General features: G+C 42.2%; 1 protein-coding gene across 4 annotated transcripts; it reads left to right on the top strand.

The window, feature by feature from the left end:
- The first annotated feature begins 348 nt into the window (after positions 1-348).
- On the top strand, positions 349-20,413 carry LOC106587379 (zinc finger protein Gfi-1b). Of its 4 annotated transcripts, none has more exons than XM_045706649.1 (12): positions 357-947; positions 1,147-1,214; positions 2,265-2,610; positions 2,826-2,986; positions 3,397-3,540; positions 4,765-4,930; positions 5,332-6,288; positions 6,983-7,101; positions 15,108-15,272; positions 15,645-16,273; positions 17,611-17,658; positions 19,881-20,413. In XM_045706649.1, the coding sequence occupies exons 3-7, from the start codon at positions 2,337-2,339 to the stop codon at positions 5,493-5,495; spliced, it is 909 nt and encodes a 302-aa protein (XP_045562605.1). In that variant the 5' UTR covers positions 357-947; positions 1,147-1,214; positions 2,265-2,336; the 3' UTR covers positions 5,496-6,288; positions 6,983-7,101; positions 15,108-15,272; positions 15,645-16,273; positions 17,611-17,658; positions 19,881-20,413. The 4 variants fall into 4 exon arrangements, with proteins under 4 accessions (XP_014031217.1, XP_014031210.1, XP_045562605.1 ...); XM_045706647.1 differs by having other exon boundaries at positions 6,983-7,142; XM_014175742.2 differs by lacking the exons at positions 5,332-6,288; positions 6,983-7,101; positions 15,108-15,272 and having other exon boundaries at positions 349-947; positions 17,614-17,658.
- The last annotated feature ends 5,770 nt before the right edge of the window (positions 20,414-26,183 follow it).

Genomic DNA, 26,183 nt, shown 5'->3' with positions numbered 1-26,183 from the left:
GATGTCATGTCGAGGTGGTACGGTGTTGTTGTGCTGACTCGAGTGTTGTGTTGATTGTGTGCACCCCTGTCTTCATTTGGATATAAAATCCATTGTAATCTTCCATTGAACCCATTATCCTCTCTGTCCCTGTCTCTTATCTTTCTCTCCCGTTCTGCTCATCACGACATTGGGTTACCAGTTGATTTCTGTTTGGGATTTCCCTCTCCATCGCTCTCTGCTCTAACCCACATTTTGAAACCCCCTCCGTCTCAACACTTGTGTGTGGCGACACTTTTTGCAGAACATTACTCAAGTGACCCCACCATCCTCCCCTCATCCAATTTCTTGTTACTTGGTTTTCTCTTGCCTCACTTCTACACGTCTTCCTGTTTTGTGATCATGTGAATCATTTTGATATAACAATGAAGTAGACTGATAGAGATTTGTATACCAACCTCAAGTCAAAGAGGACATTTGGTCATTTGAAAGTGAAGAGATTAGGGCGAGTACATCTGGACTTGTTTGGTCCTATATACTGTAGCAAAGCAGCGATGAGTGGATTTTTAGTGCAGCAGAAAGACCTGTTGCTCAGCAGTGGAGTCTGTCTGGTCTTTCTGAGGAAGTTCTGTGGTTGAGGTGGCTGCTGCTGAGTGGAGCGGTGCTACAGACAAGCTCTTCCCCATCAGTGTCATTGGACTTCACTGAACACAACATCTCAATACAGCTTAGAGCTGAAACTTGAGCATATAGATAGATTTTTACTGTAATGTTACATGATTTGAGCTTCCTGTTTAATTTCATTAGTTTACTAGTGGGAGATTCAGGAGTAAGGTCAACATTTTGGCATATCATATTTTGATATTTTATTTAAATTAATTTACAATTTGAGCCAGAATGTATTTGTTCTGCCTATTTGCTTTGTGAAATGTTGACATTTGTATGCCTTTTAAAAAACGTGTTATCTGGTAAGTTGGTTTAAAACACTTTTTTGTAGTGAGGTTTTCACATTTTCATTGCTAGCCATAAAGGCATAAATTACTTCTTGTGGTCTTCAATTCCATCCTGCAATTAAGATTAGCAGTTTATTTTTGCGTTGTGCTTTTAGAAAATTATCATGTACAGTATCACCATCTTTAAAATCAAACTCTGTTGTCATCTCACCAGGTGACTTGACTGAAGACATCATCTTCAAGACGGCTAGCTGCAGAGATTTGTCATTCCTCTTTTATAAGGTGAGTTTTTCTGCATTTACCGTACCAAATTAATTCGGCCAATGTGTTCAATCTAATCATCATTCATCTCCACCGGTGTATCTGCATCATACTTAAATAGGCTATTTCAAATCCCTGTATCTGCAACATTACACAGTAGAAAGTTTTCTGTTTTATTTAGTGATCCATTGGCCCTTGGGCAAAAGATTGAACTATTCTGCCTAGTAACAGAATACTTAAAATGACAAATATTTGATATCTGAAGCTTTTAATCAGTACAGTATGAATCCAGCATAGGAAAATACATATTTTTTATATTTTCGGGAGCTTTATTGCCCTAGTCTTATATCTTGTTACGTCTTCAATTCTCTAATATTTGCCACCTGTAAGGCTGTGCAACCAGAGGGGAGAGAGCTCACAGGGTGAGTCGGGATAATGCATAACGGTCTGCTGTGTTTAGTTGAATTTGGATGGTAGCTGCTGTGGGTTTCATAACACTGTGTGCTAGTATATGTGGCCACAGTTTATGCAGCAATCCAACCAAGCTCAAGAGTAATGAGTATGTGCAATGACCTAGCTGATGCGATCTGCCTAGAGATGTCTCTGTAAATTGGACGTTAAATGCCAAATAAATGATCTCCTTTATGAATATATAGGAAAAGCTCTGCTGGGAAAACACAGCTGGAAAATACTCATATTTGAGCATATTTGAAGTGCTTTCAGTATGGAGTTCGTTTTTATGGTTTCAAAATGTTGTCTTCATAATTTTAGTGTCAGCAAAACCCATAGTACTGTTACTTTAGGAGTGGTTGTGTGACCAGGGCCGTACTCAGAAAGCATTTCCGATTAGGTGTGCTGATCTAGGATCAGGTCCCCCGTGGTCCTGTTATCCTATTCATAATGATCTGAAAACTGATCCTAGATCAGCACTTATACTCTGATAAGCTTTATGAATACAACAGTGTAGTATGTGACTGTGTTAGTCAAAGCACTGCTGCCACCTGCTGTATGTTGGTTGACATGAATAACACCTGGACTATTATGTCAATTGTCATGTACTCCATATTGCAGGGCCGTCTACTTCCCTTCCATTAGATTGAGTCTACAAAACTCTGTGCCCCTGCTGCTTCTCGCTTCCCCACCATGCCTCGCTCTTTCCTGGTGAGGAGGGGGGGCTCACACCCTCTGCGCCCCAAAGCAGGTAGCCCCTGCTTGGGTACGACTCTGGTGCCAGTGGGTCCCTCAGAAACAGACAAGATGCAGTGGGGTACCCTTCAGGGACGGCCGTCACCAAAGAGTGCAGTGTCTCTAGTGACACACAGTGAGGCCTACCCACCACAGCCCTCTCCACCTCCAGCCCTCCACCCTCCCTCACCTAGTCCCCCTTACCTTCACCCCACCAGTCCCATGTCTTCAGGTAGGTGTTGAGCACTGAGGCTCAGCTAACACAAGCTCATGTACATCTGCCAGTTTTGTGTATTATTGTTCTCTCATAATCATTCATTATTATACAATGTTCATTAAAGTTAAGACTGAAACAGCAATGTGTTTAAGACCTAGAGATCAGTGATTGCTTGTAAGAAGGGGCTAATTAATGTATCTTTTCAACCACCTGCTATTCCCCATCTTAAGATGGTAGAGCTGCGCTGCACCACCACTCTCCCTCCCAGTTGAACCGTGGCAGCCCTGCTGAGGAGGTGGGCTCTCCCCTCCTGGGAGAGACCCGATACAGAGACTGTCCCCAGATCAGTGACCACAGGACCACTGGGACTGAATGTCCACTGTGTGGAAAGGTTAGTGGATGATCCCAAATCAGTTTTGTTATTCTATCCCTCTGACAAGTCATCATTGCAAATAATGATCTGTTCTTAATTTATTTACCTGTATAAATAAAGGTGAATTATTAAACATCAATCCTCCCCATCAAAAAGGGTTGATATTAGTTATAAGAGAAAGCTATGTTTGCTTCCATCATGGACAGTGAATAATTCTGACTCATTGGAATACCACTGAGGTGATTGGATAGACCTACACACAGCCTTTTTATTAACCAAAGGTCAATGTGCAGAAACTGAAGTCTGACGTGCTTTGATTCTCTATTCTGTTTCTGACTGGAAGACCAGTGTGAGGATTCAATTAAGATAAGAGGTCAATTGTATTTACTGCACTGCAAATCACATTAAAGTGTTTGTTTTCTTTTCAGAGTTTCTTTTCTTTCTCCAGTCTGGAGTCCCACGTCCACAAGTCCCATGGTGGCAGACACAAGCAGTCATCATCAACACACATCAAGACTAACAGTCAGCCGTACGGCTATAGGCCAGACCTGGGTTTGAGGAAAAGGGTCAAGGTAGGAATGACACACCTAATAACGCCAATAAAGGTCTATTGCCTGCCGCATTACATGTATAATAAAGGGTTTTAAAGCAGGTTTGGGGTCAGGTCTGTTATAATCAGATCACATTGTGACATCATGATGCGGCACAAAAGTTCCATCCCACCTGAAAAGGCTGATATTGCAGGCATTTTTTTTTCATACAGCTCTTACAGAAAAAGGGCATTATCATAATTTCACAATTTGAGAGTGTTATTTCCACCTCATTGTGTGGAAATATCATTAAAAAACTGGAAATTTAAGTTATTAACTGCACTGTTCTACTAAGATATATGGAATTGTTTTAAGGCCATACCAAGGATCATTTAGCTATTTGAATTTGAATTGTAAGACTCATTGAAGTATCAAAAACCTTTTTTTATTGTCTTTACTGTTATTAGGCCATACAAACGCATTGAATAACAGATTCACTACATGGAACAACAGATAGTCCCCAAAAAATATCAAAAGGAAGTTTGTTCTGAGGTGTCTCTCCTATATCTGAGAGATTTAAGAAAGATTTTTTTTATTTTTTATATACGTGTATTTAACCCCATATTTTGGGCATTAAATAGTCTCCATATATACTTCCATAAATCTTTTCATCTGGTACCAGGGGACCTTCAGACGAATCTTGTGAGCGTCCTAGAGCAAAACATGTACATGTTCGTGAGATTCTCATCTTTCCATAGAGACGTCAAAATAGTTTGTAGGACGTTCGGAACACTACAGACGATTTTGTGAGAAGACCGATTTTCAAGATGTCTCATGGTCTGACAAACACCGATCTAGCTCTGTCAACTTTCACCTCAGATGTGAAAGTGCCACATAGGCGGATGCGGTGGATCGAGCGTCTGCAACATCGGCGGATGTGGTGGATTGAGACGCATCCAATGCAAAAACAACATCTCTCTATCTTAAACTGACAGATTTTGATGGTGATTTAAAAAAAATGCTAATTAGATTTCCACTGGACATCGACTTTAGGGAGTTTAAAGAGTTTGATGCTAGTTATAAACTATATACAGGAAAAAACACCACAGTAGACCCTATTCATGACTATATGGCCTATACTCGTTTTTGTTTGCTGTAAAAAAATAAAATGGAAATTCATTAAACTTCTCATGAAACTGTGAACCCAATAAATCTTTTTTTTCACAAAATATATGGCCATATATGCTTTGTTCTCATGTGTTTCAGGAGCGTACGTTTGGCTGTAAGGTGTGTGGGAAAGTGTTCAAGCGCTCCTCTACCCTGTCCACTCACCTGCTAATCCACTCTGACACGCGCCCCTACCCCTGTCAATACTGTGGCAAAAGATTTCACCAGAAATCTGATATGAAAAAACACACCTTCATTCACACAGGTGAGTCGATATGTATTTTCTGGAAATAGAGATCTTGTCTTTGTCACAGTCGCGTTTGAAACGTATAAACTATTTTAAAAATAAAAATAAACAATGGGAGTGGTAGGGGCATGTGATGCCTGTTAAAAATGAAAATGACTGCATGCCAGAGTCCGGCGACGTGGGAAGTGATTTGGCCTTTAAAATAAATAAATTAAACAGCCACTGCATGCCCCTACCACTCTCATTGATTTGGATTAAGTTAGCTGAAATTTGTAGTGGCTGTTTAATTAAAGAAAACCAAACCATGCATTACAGTTTTTCCTGGCTGATGTTCAGGGTGAGGAACCATCTAACATTAAGTTATAAAAGAGTGAACTTCCCCTTTAATACAGTATGTCCCCTCTGCCCTTCTATTCCAGGTGAGAAGCCCCATGTGTGCCAGGTGTGTGGCAAAGCCTTCAGCCAGAGCTCCAACCTCATCACCCACAGCCGTCAGCACAGTGGCAACCAGCCCTACCACTGCCTCTATGGCTTCCAGCGCAAACAGGACCTGAGACAAAACCAGGAGAACCACCAGACATAGACCTTTAGGTCAAGACCCTGGCTAAGAGCTGATCTGAGCTCAATTTTCACAATCGGGAGAACCACTGTACATAGATAGCAACTCAAACACCCTCACATGGTCATAGCTGACCCCAGATCATTTTTTCATTATAAGGGCACAACTGGACAAGCTAAACAGAAGCTGGGGATGGATGGAAGAACGGATGGATGCTCCACAAAAAAATCGAACAAACATTTACCTTGACTGTAGTTGAATCCCAACTGTATATTTTGCCTACATATATATTTCTGTTTTTACAGTGTCATCATAGGGTCATATCTGAAAATATGTTGAAAACACCTTTGAAACATTCCAATCCCATTTATATTCCAAAGTATCGCTTTCTTAAGTGTGTGCATTAAAAATCTTTGTTATCCACTTTCAGATTTGGATAACAACAAGATATTATTGTTATGAATGAATGATCATTGTTTTTTTTAGTGATCAAACTCCCTAGATTTTTAATGATTTACCTCTCGGGGTGGTTTTAAAGGTATGTCACTTTGAGATAAAAGTAGTTAAACCGTGTGCAACGCCCGCGTAGGTTCTCTGGAATTCTCTGGAAATGAATCATTATTTTCATTCTCTTTAATTCTCTGGAACGGAAACATTTACCTGGATTGAAATACCTGTGATAGGCTGAGAAAGCCCCCCTCTCTCTCTGTCAGCGCTACCCTATAAAAGCACAGCCAAAAGCACTGCACTAAAACACCTGATCCCTTCGACCTTCAAGCCCTCCACTGCACCACCAAGGAAGAACACCCAGACACAGGTAAATGCATCATTTAAAATACATGCTATAGGTTTTAAATCACTATTGGCCTTATTGTGACCTCATCCCCAGGCTTAATGGCTACAGAGAGAGAGCCGGCTGGGGACAAGATTAGCCTCATGGTGACATACCTGAGCAGGGATGACTGAGGGACCTTACAGTTATGTTGTGTATATGGGGTACATTACAGCGATGGATCAGTCATTCAAAAATCATGTTAACCACTGTTGATGCACACATAGCGAATCAATGTAATTTATTATTCGATTTGAAGTAAATCTTTTGTCCTGAACTAATTTAAGCTTGCCATAACAAAGAGGGTGAATACTTATTATAGGTACTATCTGTAGTGTAACATCCTGATGGTGGTACTATTTATAGTTGTCTACTATTTTAATTCAAATTCAATAAATTAATTGGAATGGGAATTCTCAAATCAACACTGATTTGACACCCAGCCTGGTCTCGTTTCAAGACTTAAAAACAGTTAAAAAAAAAAAAAGTTTCAATCAGTATACAGACCAAGACATCACAAAGACGTATGTACTGCCAGTTTATGCAATGAGTGGTGACTGACACTGAATAAAAATGTCAGTATCTTCAATGCATGTTGTACCGTGCTTTCCATTTACATTTGGAGCATCTCATTGTCTCTCTTCATCGCACCCTCTTTCTCTGTCCCTCTCCATTGTAGCAACAATGGGTTAGGGAAAGAGTACTCCAGCTTCAGCCATGACGACAGCCATGACGACAGCCATGACGACAGCATTGACATATCAGGCGTAAACGTATCAGACCAAAGCATATAAGGTGGTAAGGCCGATATTTCAACTGGCAAATCACCAATCAGGCCGGTATGTAACCTAGTCCAGCAGGAGGGACTCTATATAAACTCATACATTTATATTTTATTATTACGCAATGTCACTTAGCCTATGTGGCCGATCCCACATGGGATTATAAGACACATTTCTATTAGACATTTCAAAGAATAAGAAATTACATGTCCATATACGTTGAGCTCCAAAAGTATTTGGACAGTGACACATTTTTTATTTTGGTTCTGTACTCCAACACTTTGGATAAGAAATTATACAATGATTATGAGGTTAAAGTGCAGACTGTCAGCTTGAATTTGAGGGTATTTTCATCCATATCAGGCGAACCGTTTAGAAATTACAGCACGTTTTATACACAGTCCCCACATTTTAGCGGACCAAAAGTATTTGGACAAATTTACTTATGTGTATTACAGTAGTTCAAATTTGACTATTTGGTCACATATTCATAGCACGCAATAACTACATCAAGCTTGTGACCAAAAACATTTGTTGGATGCATTTTCTGTTTGTTTTGGTTGGGTTTGATGTTTTTGTGCCCAATAGAAAATAATGAATAAAAAAATATATATATATATTATTTCACCTTTATTTAACCAGGTAGGCCAGTTGAGAACAAGTTCTCATTTAAAACTGCAACATGGCCAAGAGAAAGCAAAGTAGTGCGACAAAAAACAACATGGAGTTACACGTGGGATAAACAAAAGTACAGTCAATAATACAATAGAAAAATCTATATATCGTATGTGCAAATGGAGTAAGGAGGTAAGGCAATAAGTAGGCCATAGTAGCGAAGTAATTACAATTTAGCAAATGAACACTGGAGTGATAGATGTGCAGATGATGATGTGCAAGTAGAAATACTGGTGTGCAAAAAAGTTAATAAAAACAATATGGGGATGAGGTAGGTAGTTTGATGGGCTATTTACAGATGGGCTGTGTACAGCTGCAGCGATCGGTAAGCTGCTCAGATAGCTGATGCTTAAAGTTAGTGAGGGAGATATAAGTCTCCAACTTTAGTGATTTTTGCAATTCATTCAAGTAATTGGCAGCAGAGAACTGGAAGGAAAGGCGGCCAAAGGAGGTGTTGGCTTTGGGGATGACCAGTGAGATATACTTGCTGGAGCGCGTGCAACGGGTGGGTGTTACTATGGTGATCAGTGAGCTGAGATAAGGCGGAGCTTTACCTAGCAAAGATGACCTGGAGCCAGTGGGTTTGGCGACGAATATGTAGCGAGGGCCAGCCGACAAGAGCATACAGGCCGCAGTGGTGGGTGGTATATGGGGCTTTGGTGACAAAACGGATGGCACTGTGATAGACTGCATCCAGTTTGCTGGGTAGAGTGTTGGAGGCTATTTTGTAAATTACATCGCCGAAGTTGAGGATCAGTAGGATAGTCAGTTTTACGAGGGTATGTTTGGCAGCGTGAGTGAAGGAGGCTTTGTTGCGAAATAGGAAGCCGACTCTAGATTTAATTTTGGATTGGAGATGCTTAACATGAGTCTGGAAGGACAGTTTACAGTCTAGCCCGATACCTAGATATTTGTAGTTGTCCACATATTCTAAGTCAGAACCGTCCAGAGTAGTGATGCCAGTTGGGCGGGCGGGTGCAGGCAGCGATCGGTTGAAGAGCATGCATTTCGTTTTACTAGCATTTAAGAGCAGTTGGAGGCCACGGAAGGAGTGTTGTATGGCATTGAAGCTTGTGTGGAGGTTTGTTAACAGTGTCCAAAGAAGGGCCAGATGTACACAGAATGGTGTCGTCTGCGTAGAGATGGATCAAGGAATCCCCCGCAGCAAGAGCGACATCATTGATATATACATAGAAAAGAGTGGGCCTGAGAATTGAGCCCTGTGGCACCCCCATAGAGACTGCCAGAGGTCCGGACAACAGGCCCTCCGATTTGCAACACTGAACTCTATCTGAGAAGTAGTTGGTGAACCAGGCGAGGCAGTCATTTGAGAAACCAAGGCTGTTGAGTCTGCCGATAAGAGTACGGTGATTGACAGAGTCGAAAGCCTTGGCCAGGTCGATGAAGATGGCTGCACAGTACTGTCTTTTATCGATGGCGGTTATGATGTCGTTTAGTACCTTGAGCGTGGCTTAGGTGCACCCGTGACCAGCTCAGAAACCGGATTGCACAGTGGAGAAAGTATGGTGGGATTCGAAATGGTCAGTGATCTGTTTGCTAACTTGGCTTTCGAAGACTTTAGAAAGGCAGGGCAGGATGGATATAGGTCTGTAACAGTTTGGGTCTAGAGTGTCTCCTCCTTTGAAGAGGGGGATGACCGCGGCAGCTTTCCAATCTTTAGGAATCTCGGACTATAAAAAAGAGAGGTTGAACAGACCAGTAATAGGGGTTGCAACAATGGCGGTGGATCATTTTAGAAAGAGAGGGTCCAGATTGTCTAGCCCAGCTGATTTGTATGGGTCCAGGTTTTGCAACTCATTCAGAACATCTGCTATCTGGATTTGGGTGAAGGAGAAGCTGGGGAGGCTAGGGCAAGTAGCTGTGGGGGGTGTGGAGCTGTTGGCCGGGGTTGGGGTAGCCAGGAGGAAAGCATAGCCAACCGTAGAAAAATGCTTATTGAAATTCTCGATTATCGTGGATTTATCGGTGGTGACAGTGTTTCCTAGCCTCAGTGCAGTGGGCAGCTGGGAGGAGGTGCTCTTATTCTCCATGGACTTTACAGTGTCACAAAACCTTTTGGAGTTAGAGCTATAGGATGCACATTTCTGTTTGAAAAAGCTAGCCTTTGCTTTCCTAACTGACTGTGTGTATTGGTTCCTGAATTCCCTGAAAAGTTGCATATCGCGGGGACTATTCGATGCTAGTGCAGTACGCCACAGCATGTTTTTGTGCTGGTTGAGGGCAGTCAGGTCTGGAGTGAACCAAGGGCTATATCTGTTCTTAGTTCTACATTTTTTAGAAAGGGGCATGCTTATATAAGATGGTGAGGAAATTACTTTTAAAGAACAACCAGGCATCCTCTACTGACGGGATGAGGTCAATGTCCTTCCAGGATACCAAGGCCAGGTCGATTAGAATGGCCTGCTCGCAGAAGTGTTTTAGCGAGCGTTTGACAGTGATGAGGGGTGGTTGTTTGACCGCGGACCCATAATGGATGCAGGCAAAGAGGCAGTGATCGCTGAGATCCACACTGAAAACAGCAGAGGTGTATTTGGAGGGCAAGTTGGTCAGGATAATATCTATGAGGGTGCCCATTTTTACAGATTTAGGGTTGTACCTGGTGGGTTCCTTGATAATTTGTGTGAGATTGAGGGCATCTACCTTAGATTGTAGGACGGCCGGGGTGTTAAGCATATCCCAGTTTAGGTCACCTAACAGAATGCCCCCCATCTAGCTTCGGAGCTCAATAAATTAATATATGGTGTCCAGTGCACAGCTGGGAGCTGAGGGGGGTCTATAACAGGCGGCAACAATGAGAGACTTATGTAATGTGTCATTTGCAATATAATATTTTTCTAAACACTTCTACATTATGTGGATGCTACCATGATTGCGGATCATTCTGAATGAATGGTAAATAATGATGAGTGAGAAAATTACAGAGGCATAAATATCATACCCCCCCAAAAATGCTAACCTCTGTCACGACAGGAGGGTTCCATGTATGATATTTGGGCATCCACTGTTTGACATGTTCCTAGCAAATTATGTTGAGGGTCACCCCAAATCCTACATGATCACTGACGACAAAGGGGTGAAGTTCGCCAACACTGGAAAGATCTATGAGAATGTGGTGGATCACACCGGCAAAAAGTGTGGACTGGGTATCAGAATGGTGGTACCACGAAAGCACATTGTTTCTACTCAAGGTTCCTCTGTGTTCAGGGGTATCGAAAGTGCGGTATGGTCCGGGTGTGGGTATAATAGACACAGTTCCTGTTCCATGCGGTTGTCAAGAGTGGTGGTTATGAAAATAAGCATGACAAAAAAAACGAATTATCCTAGTCCTCAGGGTGGCACCCCCTTGAGGAGATAATGGATGGCAGACTGGCAGCATGTTCCGTCCAGTGGCGGGCATGCGCAGTTCACCATGGGTGATGAGAATGGTGGCAAGGGGGTGCGGTCTGCAGTTCGCTGTGCTTCCTCCTCCTTTTCGTGGTGTCATTACGTCAATCGTTCAAGGTCCTAGCGCCTGTCTTAAAAGACACACCCTCTCCCCTTAGCCCTCAAATTAAGTGGACACTTCTGATGACGTACCATGATGTCTGACGAGTTTACACTTGCAGGGCAAGGGGCGAGGGAGGAAGGATTTCATTTCAAATGGATCGCCCTTGCCCGGAAATTCGTTCGTCCCGCGACGATTGTGTTTTCAGCCATCGGTAGCTTGTAGGTGTTTTTATATGCGCTACAGTCAATTAAGATTGCATGTCTACTTATATTAACAATATAATTATTAATATACGCTTACTGTATGATAGCAAATTAATTAGCTAACTAACGTTAGCCTGCCTAGCTGGAACTTCTGAAGAAGGAAAATGTTTTATTTATACAATTTCCAAAAGCTAACCCAACAAAAACATAACTTTTACTAGATGTGTTTGTGCCGTCATGTGCATTAGTAGCACAATTTCTAACTTATTAACATTCGTTTTAACTTACACTTGTATGTTGACTCCATATTCACATTGAGGTTTTAAGTCTTAGCGGATGTACAATCAACACAAATTGAATTATGGGGCGTTTCAGGCCCCGAAGTGAACATAATTGTACACTCGCAAACTCGATCAAAAACGAGGGCTGAGGGGCTTACGTTGCAAACTGCCCTTGCTTGGCTAATCATTTGGACCGACGACAAAGATGGCCATGGGGATTCCCCCAAGGGCATAAGGCGAGGGTAAGTGGAGAAGGGTGTTTTGAGTTTGAAACGTAGCCTTCCTCTCCCCTTCAAAGGCAGGCAATTCGGTTGGTCCCCGTGTCAGAAGTACAGAGCGATTGGTACAGCCAGTACGGCTTAGTTCCCAAGAGCGATGTAACGTTGAGCCTCATCCTGGACTTGCTTGTTTTAAACAAGCACCTCAAGGTTTGTAAGATCATAATGCTCACACTTCTCAGGCTATTGCAGTCGGTGTTCCCACCGATTGGTTCACGCCCATAGATGTGAAGGAATGTGTATTTTAATGCGACTCTATTTCCTCCCCACAGAAAGTTTAGAAAGTTTCATTTCGAGGGTTTGGCCTACAGGTTTCTCCTGCCTTTAGGGTTCTCCCTATCGCCCCTCACCTTTTCTATGGTGTTGGAGGTGGCTTTGGCACCGGTGTGGTGCCAGGGGATCAGAGTATTGGCCTATCTTAAAGATTGGTTGGTCGTACTGGAGTCGAGGGAACAGGTGGAGCTCCACACTGCCATGATGGTTTCCCATATTCAGTCTCTGGGGTTCATAGTGAATCACAAGAAAAGTTGTTTGACTCAGCTTATTCAGTTTCTGGGTCTCGTTCTGGATTCGGTTCTGAATCAATTGTTTTTGTACCAAAAGAGTGTCGCATTCCGTCTCTGTCTGTCACGGTATCAGCTGGGGCACCCTGTGTCTTTTCGCTTAAGCCTGCGGTTATTGGGTCTGATGGCCTCTGATAGTTGTGGTTCCTATGAGACTTATGTTGATGCGTCTGTTTCAGCGCTGGGTGATTGCTACACGTCTGGATGCATCTCACCATTGTCATCGGTTACTCAAAGTATCCTTGTCGTGCCTAAGTGCGTTGACTCTTTGGAGGGACCCGTGACTAGTGTAGCAGAGGGTTCTCATGGGCCGGGTAGTGTCCCACAGGGTGATCACAACAGACACATCCTTACTGGGATGGGGAGCACTGTGTGTTGGCTACTCGGAACAGAAGGATTTGGTCAACAGCGCAAAGGGCGCTGCATATCAATTACCCAGAGCTACTGACTGTTTGCTAGCACTGAGGCGTTTCCTTCTGATGTTTGAGGGCCAGCATGTGTTGGTTCAGTCCAACAACAGGACAGTGGTGGCGTACATCAACAGGCAGGAGGGGACGTGGTCTGTCTCTCCTAAACCTGGCCCGTTATCTGCTTGTATGGAGCATTGCGCATTTCCTGTCGCTCAAGGTGACGTATCTTCCCAGATCTCTCAACGTGGCCGCGGATCTACTTTCCAGGGGGGTCCTATCTCTACATAGTAGAGACTTTACCCTTCGGTTCTTGCCCAGATATGGGTCCGGTTCGGCAGGGCCGTCGTAGATCTTTACGCATTACGAGAAAATGCACATTGTCGTCTTCTTCACAATGAGGGATCAGGGCACTCCAGTGGGAGCGGATGCTTTGGAGTATCAGTGATGGCTCTTAGTTGGCCCGGACAACCATGGTTCCCAGAGATCATCTGCCTGTTGGGCGGGGACCCGTGGAGGGTTCCATGTCGTCTGAGCTATTGTTCCAGGTGCACGGAAGAGTTTGGCATCCACGGCCACAGATATGGGATCTGTGGGTTTGGCCCCTGAAAGGTTGAATTCGACAGCCAGGGATTTATCCTTGAACGTAATTGACTATACAGTTGGCACGTGCACCCTCTACGAGAGGGTTTAAACATATAAGTGGCAGGCATTTGAAGGTTTTCTGTGGGTTTGAGCCTCGGGCTGCTGTGGTTCATCCACTCTGGTCGATGCTATGCAGCACACATGCACTTTACCAAGTCACGACAGGTGTTCTGTTGTTTTGGACTTGCAGTTCCTTGTACGAGTTCTGACATTTCAGGCTCGCATGGTAAGTATTCTTGTAACCGTGGGATCTATGGACTTGGGCTGCAGTGGCAACGTGTCAGTGCGCATAGTCAAGTTGCAGCCGGTTCTGGTTCCCTATATGGGGCTCTGACCGTTCAGGTTTCTCGGGTATGTATTAGGGGAAAAGGTGGCTTTTGTAACTCCTAGTTTGGTACCCTCTGAGCCGGCTTGTGGTGTGATTGTATGTCCCCATATTGTTATACCGAGTGACCGACTGAAAGGGAACGTACAGTTATGAATATAACTACTGTTCCATGAAGGAGGGAATGAGGTATAAATTATTTTGCTCCTCTCCGTCGGGGGGTTTGGGCTCGCTGAAGAGCGGTACTGAATTGAGGAAATTAATACGAGCCCCGGTATTTTAGCCAGGAAGACGGGCTTACGAGGGCGGGCTCGGCATCCATTGGCCCAGTTGGGCGTGATGTCTTCAGGTGAATATGATTGGTCATTGACTCCCCCTAGTATGGTATACCTCATTCACAGGAGGTTGGTGGCAGCTTAATGATTGAGAACGGGCTCATGGTAATGATGGGAGCGGAATCAGTGAAATGGTATCAAATACATGAAAGACATGGTTTGTAGGTATTTCATGCCATTCCATTTGCACCGTTCCTGCCATTATTACGAGCCGTTCCCCCTCAGCAGACTCCACTGACCTCATTCCCTCCTACAGGGAACAGTAGTTATATTCATAACTGTACATGTTAAAGCAAGGTTAGGGTGAATTCCATTTTAATTCGGTCATCGAAATGGTTTTGACCCCAACCTTGGTTCAAAGTAGATACACAAGATCACATATTTCATTAATTGTATTATCACCAGGACAGTTTATTAAGGTTTTGATGCCAGTTAAACTATATACAGGAAAACACACCACAAGCAGACCCTATACATGACTAGATGGCCTATACCAGGGTTATTGAACTCTTACCCTATGAGGTCTGGAGCATGCTGGTTTTCTGTTCTACCTGATAATTAATTGCTCACACCTGGTGTCTCAGGTCTAAATCAGTCCCTGATTGGAGGGGAACGAAGAAGAAATTGTGTGGAACTGGCCTACACCTACAAATATGACCTATATTAGTTTGTTTTGGTGTATTTGTAAAAAATGATGAATTTAACTTCATATGAAACTGTGATTGAAATTAATGTGACAACCCAATAAATAAAATGTTCCACAAAATATATGGCCTATATGCTATGTTCTCATGTGTTTCAGGAGTGTACGTTTGGCTGTGTAAGGTGTGTGGGAAAGTGTTCAAGTGCTCCTTCACCCTATCCACTCACCTGCCACCCACTCTGACATGCGGCCCTACCCCTGTCAATGCTGTGGCAAAAGATTGCCAGAAATCTGATATGAAAAAACACACCTTCATTCAAACAGGTGAGTCAATATGTATTCAATGGATATAAAGATATTGACTTTATCACGGTCACGTTAGAAACTTATTAACTATTTAAAAGAAAAGAACAAAAAAAACAATGGGAGTGGTAGGGGCATGTGATGCCTGTTAAAAATGTAGTGGCTACGTGCCGGACTATGTGGGAATATATATAAAACAAAAACAACTGCCACTCCCATTAATTTGGATTAAGTTAGCAGAAGTTTGTAGTGGCTGTTTAAAGAAACCGAACCATGTGTTAGTTTTTCCTGGCTCATAGACTACTTTCAGGGTGAGGAACCATCTATCATTACATTATAAAAACATAAACTTCCCCTTTAATACAGTATGTCCCCTCTGCCCTCCTATTCCAGGTGAGAAGCCCCATGTGTGCCTGGTGTGTGGCAAAGCCTTCAACCAGAGCTCCAACCACATCACGCACAGTGGCAACCAGCCCTACCACTGCCGCTGCTGCCTCTACGGCTTCCAACGCAAACTGGACCTGAGACAGCGCATATACCTTCAGGCTAAGACCCTGATACCAGCTGATCTGAGATCAGTTTTAATAAGCAAGAGAACCACTCCACATAGATAGCAACTCAGAGACTCTCACATGGTCACAGCTGACCCCAGCAAATGTTTTAATTTTTAGTCTGATCATTTTTTTCTTATTTTAGGTGATCAAACTCTCTTGATTGTCTGTGATTTACTTGTCAGGCGTAGTTCAAGGAATGGTACTTTGAGATAAAATGTAGTGTTTGACATCTAAATATACAGCTCTTGTGACACCCACGTCGGTTCTCAAATGAAATCCTTCTCTTCAGTTCTCTGGCACATAAACTTTTACCTGGATTGGGCTGAGAACCCCCCACCGACCCTCCCTCCTTCCCTCTGTAAGCTCTACCCTATAAAAACAGAGCCATCTCTCCGCTCTGCAGTAGAACAACTGATCACTACAACCTTCAAGCCCTCCACTGCACTGAGGAAGAACACCCAGACACAGGTAAATACATTATTTAAAATACATGCTTTAGATTTAAAATCACTATTGGCCTCATGGTAATCTCGTCCCCAGGCTTAATTACTAGAGAGAGCCGGCTGTCGAGGAGAAAAGCTTCATAGGCTGCGTTTACACAAGCAGCCCAATTCTGATATTTTTTCCACTAATTGGTATTTTGACCAACCACATCAAATCTTTTTCAGAACTGATATGCTTGGTCAAAAGATAAATTAGTGAAAAAAAGATCAGAATTGGGCTGCTTGTCTAAACACAGGCATAGTGGCATGACCTGAGCAGGGCCAACTGAGGGAACTTACAGATATGGTGTATGTCTAATGAACATCGAGTCAAATGGCTACCCAGACTATTTGCATTGCTCACCCCCCCCCAACCACCTCTTTTACACCACTGTTACTCTGTTATTATCTATGCATAGTCACTTTCATAACTCTACCTACATGTACATATTACCTCAATTACCTCGACTAACCTGTGCCCCTGCACATTGACTCTGTACCGGTACCCCCTGTATATAGTCTCGCTATTGTTATTTTACTGCTGCTCTTTAATTACTTGTTCCTCTTATTTCTTACTCTTATTTGTATTTTTTAAACCACATTTTTGGTTAGGGGCTCGTAAGTAAGCATTTCACTGTAAGGTCTACTACACCTGTTGTATTCGGCACATGTGACTAATAAAATTTGATTTGATATGGGTGGCAGGGTAGCCTAGTGGTTAGTAACCGAAAGGTTGCAAGTTCAAATCCCTGAGCTGACAAGGTACAAATCTGTTGTTCTGCCCCTGAACAAGGCAGTTAACCCACTGTTTCTAGGCTGTCATTGAAAATAAGAATTTGTTCTTAACTTGCCTAGTTAAATAAAGGTAAAATAAAATAAAATACAATGCAGAGATGGATCAGTCCAAAAAAAAATTGTTAACCACAATTATTCCATAGAGCGAGTCAGTTACTTTTCAGTGCAACATATTGTTTGATTTTAAATACATTTTTTCGTAAACTAATTCAAAATAAGGGGTTGAACACTTATTTTTTAGTATTAATTGTTTTAAATCACTGACATTATGGAGTATTTTGTGTAGATCAATGACAAAATCCCAAATTAAATCCATTTTAGTTGCCGTTTAACACAAAAACAAAGTAAAAGGGGGTGAATACTTGGGCACTGTCTGTAGTGTAACATCCTGATGGCGGTGTTGTGTATAGTAGTTTACCATTTTATTCTAATTCAAGAATTTAAATCGATCAGCAATTTACATTTGGAGATTTACATTCTCTCCATTCCTGTCATCCTCTTTCTCGCCTCTCTTCCCTCTCTCTCTAGCAGCAATGGGAGCTAGTGGTTCAATCAACGTCAACAGCGATGCGCAAGGTATGTAACCCAGTCCAACTGGAGCAGGGACTCTGTATATGAATAAAGTTGTTGCCACTTAGCCTGTGGCCCATCCCACATGGGATTCTAAGCAGAAGCGACACTGCCACAGGGGATGGGGGAGGGGATGTCCCCCTCAATATTTAGAACAAGTCGATTAGTCCCCACCAATAAATTCTTGTTGGGGTTGGGGGCCCCCCCATATGGCATATGAACATGTCATAAGCAATGGCAAAAGATGTAGAATTGCAGCTAATTAGTTTTCATGATCAACTTTTGGCACAAAAAATGGTCCAACTCCTTTCTCAAATTTCAAACAGAAATGGGGTGTGCCTTTGGTTCATTGTGTCACTCTGGTCATGCATGCTGGGAACGACGTAGCTAGTTCATTAGCTAAGCCAGCCACTTGTAGCTAGCCAGTATGTGTTGACATAATTTCATGGGATTTGTTTTTGGACGGAAGCTGTAGAGATGGCACTTCCGTAGCCAAATATCATATTCATTTATTTTTAAAGCATTAAATGACCTGGTATGATGGTGCATAGATCAGTTAGTTTAAAGCGGTTATTTTTGCGTTGTTGTTCAGTGTTTTCAGATTTCTATGAAATATTACCTATAATGAATTACAATATGAGAGAAATAGTTTACCTTCCCAATTTTTTTTTATTAAACATGTTGGAATGGTGTGGGCGTATACTGGTCATTAAATATTAATGCGAGTAGAGTGCTGAATGGCCAGCTCATCCGCCTCAGGAGGACGACATCCTCACACGAAATTGCAAGCATTTATGAAACAGGTCTGTTTGAGATACAAGTGTGAGGTTTAAGTGTTTTTTCTCCAATTTATGCTTTCACCACAAATAGAAGTAAAGGATGATAACAGAATATGAACTTAAGTGAGATTCTCACTGGACAGTTACTTTAAAACCGCATCATTTTCTCTCAGCCTCATGGCAATATTTGTAGAGTAGCAGGAAAGTTGCTTTACAACTGCAACATCTCTCAGCCTCATGGCAAAATGTGTAGAGTAGCAGGAAATTTGCTTTACAACTGCCAGATCTCTCATCCTCATGGCAATCTGTGAAGAATAGCAGGACATGAGCTATAAAACCTAATCTCTGCCCCATGGCAAAGTGTAGAAATGCAGGAAATTAGCTTTAAAACTGCTTAATTCTCAGACTCATGACAATTTGTAGAAAAGCACAAAACTGCACATTTCTCTGCCCCATGGCAAAATGTGTTGAAATGCAGGAAGTTCAAAAATGTCCCTTTCACTTATACTGCATTTTCATAGTACCCCCTTCATACACCCCTCAAGAGAGGCATAATAAGTCATGTCAAACTGTAGAATTGCAGAAAACTTGTTTTAAGACTATGCTAGTGAGTTTATAGTGTACTTTTGACTAAAGACAGTAGCGGGTGGATTGTTTGTTAACTGCCAATTGTGCTCCGGTTAGTGACCAGCATCCATTATGCCGATTCTGTTGCAAAACTTTTATTAAAACAGAAGCAAACGGAACGAAACAGGGAGCGACCTACCTGTATTTGTCCAATAGAAACTCTCATTTTGCCCCATTTTGGTCCTTAAACGGTAAACTGTTTCCATAATTAATACACCACAGGACAAGGACTCCAGAGAACATTTAACCATTTATTGTAGCACAAAAAGCGTCCCAGCACAGAGGGCAAACACATGAATAAAGAGTATGTATGAGTATGGTTTCTGTGAACAGACAAAGAAAGAGGCATAAGAGTTCACATCAACAGAACAACAATGCTAATGAAGGAGTCCAAACATACACATCAAAAGTTAGTAAGTTGAACTAGGAGTTAAACAATGAATGTAGCACATTAAAGGCACAGATAACACTCACGTTTATCCTGAACGCATACTAGTGAAGTCAGGCGAACGTTGCCAAACCAAGAAATGTTTGGTGTGCTTGGCAGAACATCTTTATAGGGTCAGGTGACAGGTCACCTGATTTTCATTTGATGGTCACCTGACTTGGAGGCCATCTTGGTATGGAATATTGTCATTATCTATCTGAACAATTCTGAACATTTACATTGTTGGTATTTTCCAAAAAGTGAACAAGTGCGTGACTCTGTTGCTTTCAGCAGTGTTCCTAGCAATCACCTAATATTGACAATCACACTTCTTTCAGCACTGTCCAGTATTGACTATCTCTCTCTGTTTCTCTTTCGTTCTCTTGTTCTCTTAGGTTGTAATATAGCCAACGCAACAGGTGGCAAAGTGCGTCTCTACTACAAGTCAGAGAAGATGGCTCTCAGTGACCTCATCGAGGGGAGTCATCTCAAGAAGGGCGACTCCATGCTCATCCTGGAAGGCACCGTTAAGAAGAGCGTTCTCCCGCATAACCTCTATGTCACTGGCTTCCAAGTAGAAAGTGACAATTTACATAGTTGCCCTAAGGAATCCCCACTGAATGGGCTGAACAACTTCCTGGCAGAGTATGCTGAGGGTCAACACAAGTCCTACATCCTCACTGCTGACAAAGAGGTCAAGTTCGCTAAGACCGGAGAGATGTGGGTGGATGAGGACGGGGTGGATCACAACCCCAAAAAGTAACGCCACCAGGGAACCTGTATCTTAACACCCTTTATTAATCACAGATTAAACTTCAAGAGATTCAATCACAGATGCATGAAATGGGGTGTTCTTACTGCTAATGCTTTTTGTATGGTAGAAATCAGCAACTCTACTTTTTGACAAATAAATGTGTTACCAAACTGAGAAGTGAGTATGTGTTTTGTAAGATGTGTGTGTGTGTGTGTGTGTGTGTGTGTGTGTGTGTGTGTGTGTGTGTGTAAATACATTACATGATTGGGGTTGACACCAGATATCCTACATACTTATTTTAAAAGTGGTCAAGAACACAAGATTGTAATCAAAGTTTATATTTCTCAGGTTGTAGTCATGTTATTTCAAGCATACACAGTGATGGTGCAAGACACTTGCAAGGAGCACAAATAATTAGCGGAGAAAGAAATTGGCACATTTCCTCATTACATTGGATTTGAAAGTCATGTGAACTAGAATGTTAGATATATGTAGTGTTTCCCAACTAAAGGTTTGATGAGTTGAATCAAGCGTGTTAGTGCTAGGGCAAAAACTAAAATGTGTACCCCTTTGGGTCCCTAGGACCAGGATTGAGAAACAGCAGATTAATGCACACCACTCCAGACAACTACTTTCACACCACATAGCTCTGTCAACCCACCCTACAATTCTGGAAAGAAACCATACACAAACTGTCCACCCTTTTGGGTCTTCAGACCTACCACCCAAACATCATCGGTCCATTTTAAATCGCCTTAAATATCGCCAAGAAAACAAGATTACTCAACTGGAAAAAGAGATACCAGCAGTCTGTGTGTAAATGGCTCAACCTTCTCACAGACCACATCACAATGGAAAGAATTACAGCATCCACCAAAGACTAAATGAAATCCTTCATTGAAAACTGGACCCCACTCCTCTACTCCTTGCAGCTACCGCTGAGCTGATCCCACCCTAGTGTTTCCTCTACCACCCAAGTTGCTATTACTATTTATTTTTTAGCTAATATATTATTGTATTGTTATTATTTTATTTACTTTTGTATCTAATCAGGTTTACAAAACCAAATAACATTTATCCCCTGCAACAATCTTTTCACCATAGGTGACTAGCCCCAAATACAAATGTTGAATTTGTTATTAAATGCGTGTCCAGTCTACATTTCCGGTCCTGTTGTGTCAACCTGTCCCTACAAGGACCTGTTGAATATGTGTCTTGTTTGCTTGTTATTATTGTTGTTTGTTTATTCTTTGAGTCACATTAAATGGTCTGATGGGAACAAACAGGGTGGTGGGGTTGTTTTTTTTCAACTGTTTTGGTCTGAGGTATTAGGAGCGAGCGGCTTCACTTTTGTAAGAAATGTATACTAAAAACGTCAATAAAAGAAATGAACAATTAGGATATATTTTTCACAATGGTCTGAATCAAAGACCGCTAGGCAACCACTGAGTTGACTTTAATAACCATTGAGCTCTGACAAGAACAGCCGTTGAGTAGTGGTGTTCTCATCCACTCTGCTGTATGAGTGGACCTTATCCAGTCTCGTATTGTAGGCCCCTAATCCCCCTGAAAAAACAAACAGGACAGGTTGTAGCCATGTAACCTATGCAGGTGCATAATATACCTAACTCTGTATTAAATGTATGACTCATCTCTGTCAAACTCTTGGCAACAAAAGGGGAGGGAAATGGTACCTTTCAGCTCCTGCTCCGTGGTACATTTTCTATCATATCAATTCAGACAGAAAACGGCACGTATTCGTTTAACTATTTTAGAAAGTAAATGAGAATACATTACGTCTTGGCAGTAGGCTCTGCAGCTTCCGGGTAGCTATCTCACTGCCATAGCAAAGCTAAATCATTACCATAATAATACACTTTTTTAAATTTGTATTATTTAACCTCTATTTAACTAGGCAAGTCAGTTACGAACAAATTATTATTTTTACAATGAAGGCCTACCCCGGCCAAACCGTCCCCTAACCTGGACCCGTTGGGCCAATTGTGCACTGCCCTATGGGACTCCCGATCATGGCCGGTTGTGATACAGCCCAGGATCAAACCAGGGTCTGTAGTGAGGCCTCTAGCACTGAGATGCAGTGCCTTAGACCGCTGTGGCACTAGGGAGCACTACAGGCAGTGAGTGCTATATAGCTATGGCAATTCCCCTGACTGAAACAAAAGCAGAGCCAAACAGGTGGAGGCTGCCCACTGGGCAAAAACTGATTGAATCAACGTGCTTTCCACGTCATTTCAACCAACAAATGTGATAACGTTGAATATGTTCAGAGACTCCACTGATTACATCGACGAGCTAAACACCTCGGTCACTGGCTTCATTAGTAAAGGCATTGTTGACTTGGCCCATAGTGAAGGTTTGCTGCTTCCCCAATCAAAAGCCCTGGATTAACAACAAGGTTGGTGCCAAGCTAAAGGAAAGGGCTACCGCACACCGTGCTATTGGAATCATATTACACATGCTCCGACGCCCGCCGCATTTGGCAGGGGCTACAATACAGACCATTACGGTTTACAAAGGAAGACCCAGCCATGATCTGCCCAACAATGCCTCTCTACCAGACAAACTCAATGCAGCAACACGCTGACCAATCGAAGCGGCCCAGTCGCTCCTCGCTACTTTTGTGATTATGTTATTCTTCTGTAGGCGGTTCAGTTCCTTCTCTACTGCTTCCTTAAGAGCATAGGGAACTGGACGTGGTTTGTGAAAGATAGGCTTGGTTCCTTCTTGCACTCTGACTTTTGCTGTGAAGTCTTGTATTTCGCCGTAGCCATCTTTGAAAAGTTCTTTGTGCTTCTCCAGCATGTTAGTGACTGTAGGCTGACTCACTGGTTTGTCATTTCTCAGACTGAAGATTTCTCCCCAGTTCAACTTGGTCTTTTGTAGCCAGTTTCTGCCTAGCAAGGCTGATTTTTCTCCTTTAACAATGACAAGCGGTAGCGTCCACTCCTTCCCCTCATACCGGACTGGTACCTGGGTCTGCTCTAACACAGGAATAGTGTCACCAGTGTATGAAGAAAGGCGGATGGACGCTGGCTGAAGAGGGCACTTTTTCAGTTTTTCTTTGTAGAGTCTCTCTGGAACCAGAGATACAGACGCTCCGGTCTCCAGCTGCATTTTTCTGGTTTTCCCACTAACTCCATGCTGAGATAGATTCCATCTCTTTGTTGTTGAGCTGTGTACACTGTGAACAGTTCCAATACTGTTTCAGTTGTACCTTCCTCTTCTTGTGCTGCGTCTGACACTTTGTGCGCTCTTGCTGTGCTTTTTGGAGCTTTACACACCCTCTGTAAATGTCCAACCTTTCCACAATTGTGGCACTTTTCATTTTGGAATCGACATTCACTGGGCTGATGATTATCTTCCCCACATCTGTAGCAACTTGGCTTAGACCTTTGTGATGTGGGCCACTTTGTTCTTGTGTAACCTTGAGGACGGGACTGAGAAAAGTGTGACTTTTGTGAGCCTTTTTCACCACGTGCATCACTGACCTTGTGAACACCTTTCTGACGTTCTGCATGTCCCGATAGATCAATAGTATCCCTGTGGGCAAGCTTGAGTCCAAGTGCGATAGCACAAGCTTTCTTAAAGGTCAGGTCCTTCTCTGACAGAAGCCTTCTGTGATATGCTTCACCTGTGAGACCACATACAAACTTGTCTCGAAGAGCATCATCAAGAAATAATGCAAAGTCACATGTACTTGCCGGCCTTTTCAAAGCAACGATGTAGTCAGCCACGGTTTCCCCTTGACTCTGGTGACGTTGGTAAAATCTGAAACGTTCTGCAATGAGAATTGGCTTAGGCTTGAAATACCTTGAAAGAGTTTCAGTCAGTTCTGCATAGTTCAACTCCCTGCTTTTATTGGTTCTATGAGACCTTTCAGCAATCCATAATCAGTTGGACCCCAAAACACTGAGATATACGTCTGCTTTCTTTTCATCTTTGATTTCATTTGCAGCCAGCCAATGCTCAAAACGCTCCAAATAGGAATCAAAATCCTCTTTTGTAGCCTCAAACTCTGGTACTCGACCAATGGTTGCCATTTTCACAGTTAATTGTTCAGTTTCCTTATTCCTTGTATTCCTTAATTTTCTGAATATTCATCTAATTCTTCCCTTCAGAAGTCTCTGCAATTACTTCATTCACTGCACTCATTTGTAATAATGTACACACCGTGTTACGTTTCTTCTTACTTTTTTTTTCTTGACAATATTTCTCCACTGAGATCGCCCAATTTCAATGGGTTCAATGACAGTTTTTTATTTAACCACCAGAGGACAGTGTCGCTATTCTGGACTCCAATAGTCTTACTACTTGGCAACTCCTGAATACTGTACCTACTAGCAGTGCTTAGCCTTTTCTACTGGCCAAAGAAAATAAAAAATTAAATGACGAATTACATAATTATTTTTTGTTTCATTACTCACGCAACATTCTTCCTTTCAAGAAATGTCCGTTTAAGAAGTTTATTCACGTCGTCGCCGACTGTAATATTTGTGCTGTGGAGAAAAGAACAGGCAGGAGACGGAATACAGTTAGTTTTCTTTTGGTCAAAACCTCTCGTGCTCTACAGCCCCCGGCACAATAGTGCGCATGTGCATTTCCTATTAGGTGTAGTAACGTAACACTGCCGTAATACATTACTGCTTAGTAACAGCCTAATATAAACAGATGTAGATCCTAGATACTACAAGGGTAAGGTTTAAAATCTGATTTTAAGAAGAGAAATTGTTGAATTAGGCAGGGGTTATCACTTTGTGAATGTGGTAACTAGTGACAACCGTTAGAAAGCAGTGTTCTGTGTTTAAAATGAAAAGGCAACTGCAAAAAAAAAATGTTTATCTACTTTGTTGTGCTGTTACATTTGTATAGTTGTTTCATTTCCAATGTGTTGTTACATATCATTTGAGTTGTGTGCACAGAAGCTCTGCTTTGCTGGTTAAGTAATATAGACCAAATATACAAATTCTACCATCGTTGCACCAAATATGTACGCTGCTCAGACAAGTTTTAAACATTTTCATGGTGGCACTGTGATAGTGCTTCAAACAAAATAACTCCATGTCGGACGTCAAAACTCGATCTATAACCAAAGATCACATTTGTTTTCATGTACTGTAAAACTATTTGCGGGAACGTGCACTGAAAAACAATGACATGTTTTGAAGACAATGTTAATTTGCTTTGGCTCTATTGTTCCATAGGCCTACATGCCTATAATGTATCTAACTGATGGGATATACAAGCTACATCCCTTGACAAATTAAGACAGTTTTATCACTAATTCTAAATGTACTGGTTGATTGAAGTAAACAAATATGTGTTCCCACAACGAGCTGCAGTTTTGGAATAATTGTGTCCTGTTTATTTTCCTCTTAGGCTACTTGACTTGCTAGTGCCACTTAGAATCCAAGGGCTAGGATGCTAACCCCCTAAACATAGACAGGTTCCACACTGGTAATTTGCAACCACATTAGTTTGATAAAGAACATATTTTAATCAGAATCATTAAGCCCAGTCTACTTGTTGTTTTAAACAAACAGATGTTGTGGCCGTAAATCCCTCACGACGCCAGGACAGCGGAGTCAATCACCACCTTCCGTAGACACCTGAAACCCCACCTCTTTAAGGAATACCTGGGATAGGATATAGTAATCCTTCTACCCCCCCCCCCCCCAAAAAAGATATAGATGTACTATTGTAAAGTGGTTGTTCCACTGGATATCATAAGGTGAATGCACCAATTTGTAAGTCGCTCTGGATAAGAGCGTCTGCTAAATGACGTAAATGTAAAAAAATGTAAATGTGATTCATCACCATGCAGTTTTCAATGGGAATTGTCCATTTAGAAAAATCCAATGAACAGGCAGATTAAACTAAGTCGAACGTCTGTAAATTGAAAAGAAGACAGATTTTGGTTTGTAAC

Source organism: Salmo salar, chromosome ssa02, assembly GCF_905237065.1.
Source record: "Salmo salar chromosome ssa02, Ssal_v3.1, whole genome shotgun sequence".
In the NCBI taxonomy this organism is placed as follows: domain Eukaryota; kingdom Metazoa; phylum Chordata; class Actinopteri; order Salmoniformes; family Salmonidae; genus Salmo; species Salmo salar.
This window is presented reverse-complemented; position numbering and strand designations above follow the sequence as displayed.

What these genes read in the sequence shown, in the direction of transcription:
- LOC106587379 (XM_014175742.2), top strand. Translation starts at nt 2,337, where the DNA reads ATGCCTCGCTCTTTCCTGGTGAGGAGGGGGGGCTCACACCCTCTGCGC. An exon ending in GTTTGAGGAAAAGGGTCAAG is followed by an intron (nt 3,541 to 4,764) that starts GTAGGAATGACA and finishes CATGTGTTTCAG; the next exon opens with GAGCGTACGTTTGGCTGTAA. An exon ending in ACACACCTTCATTCACACAG is followed by an intron (nt 4,931 to 15,644) that starts GTGAGTCGATAT and finishes CTCCTATTCCAG; the next exon opens with GTGAGAAGCCCCATGTGTGC.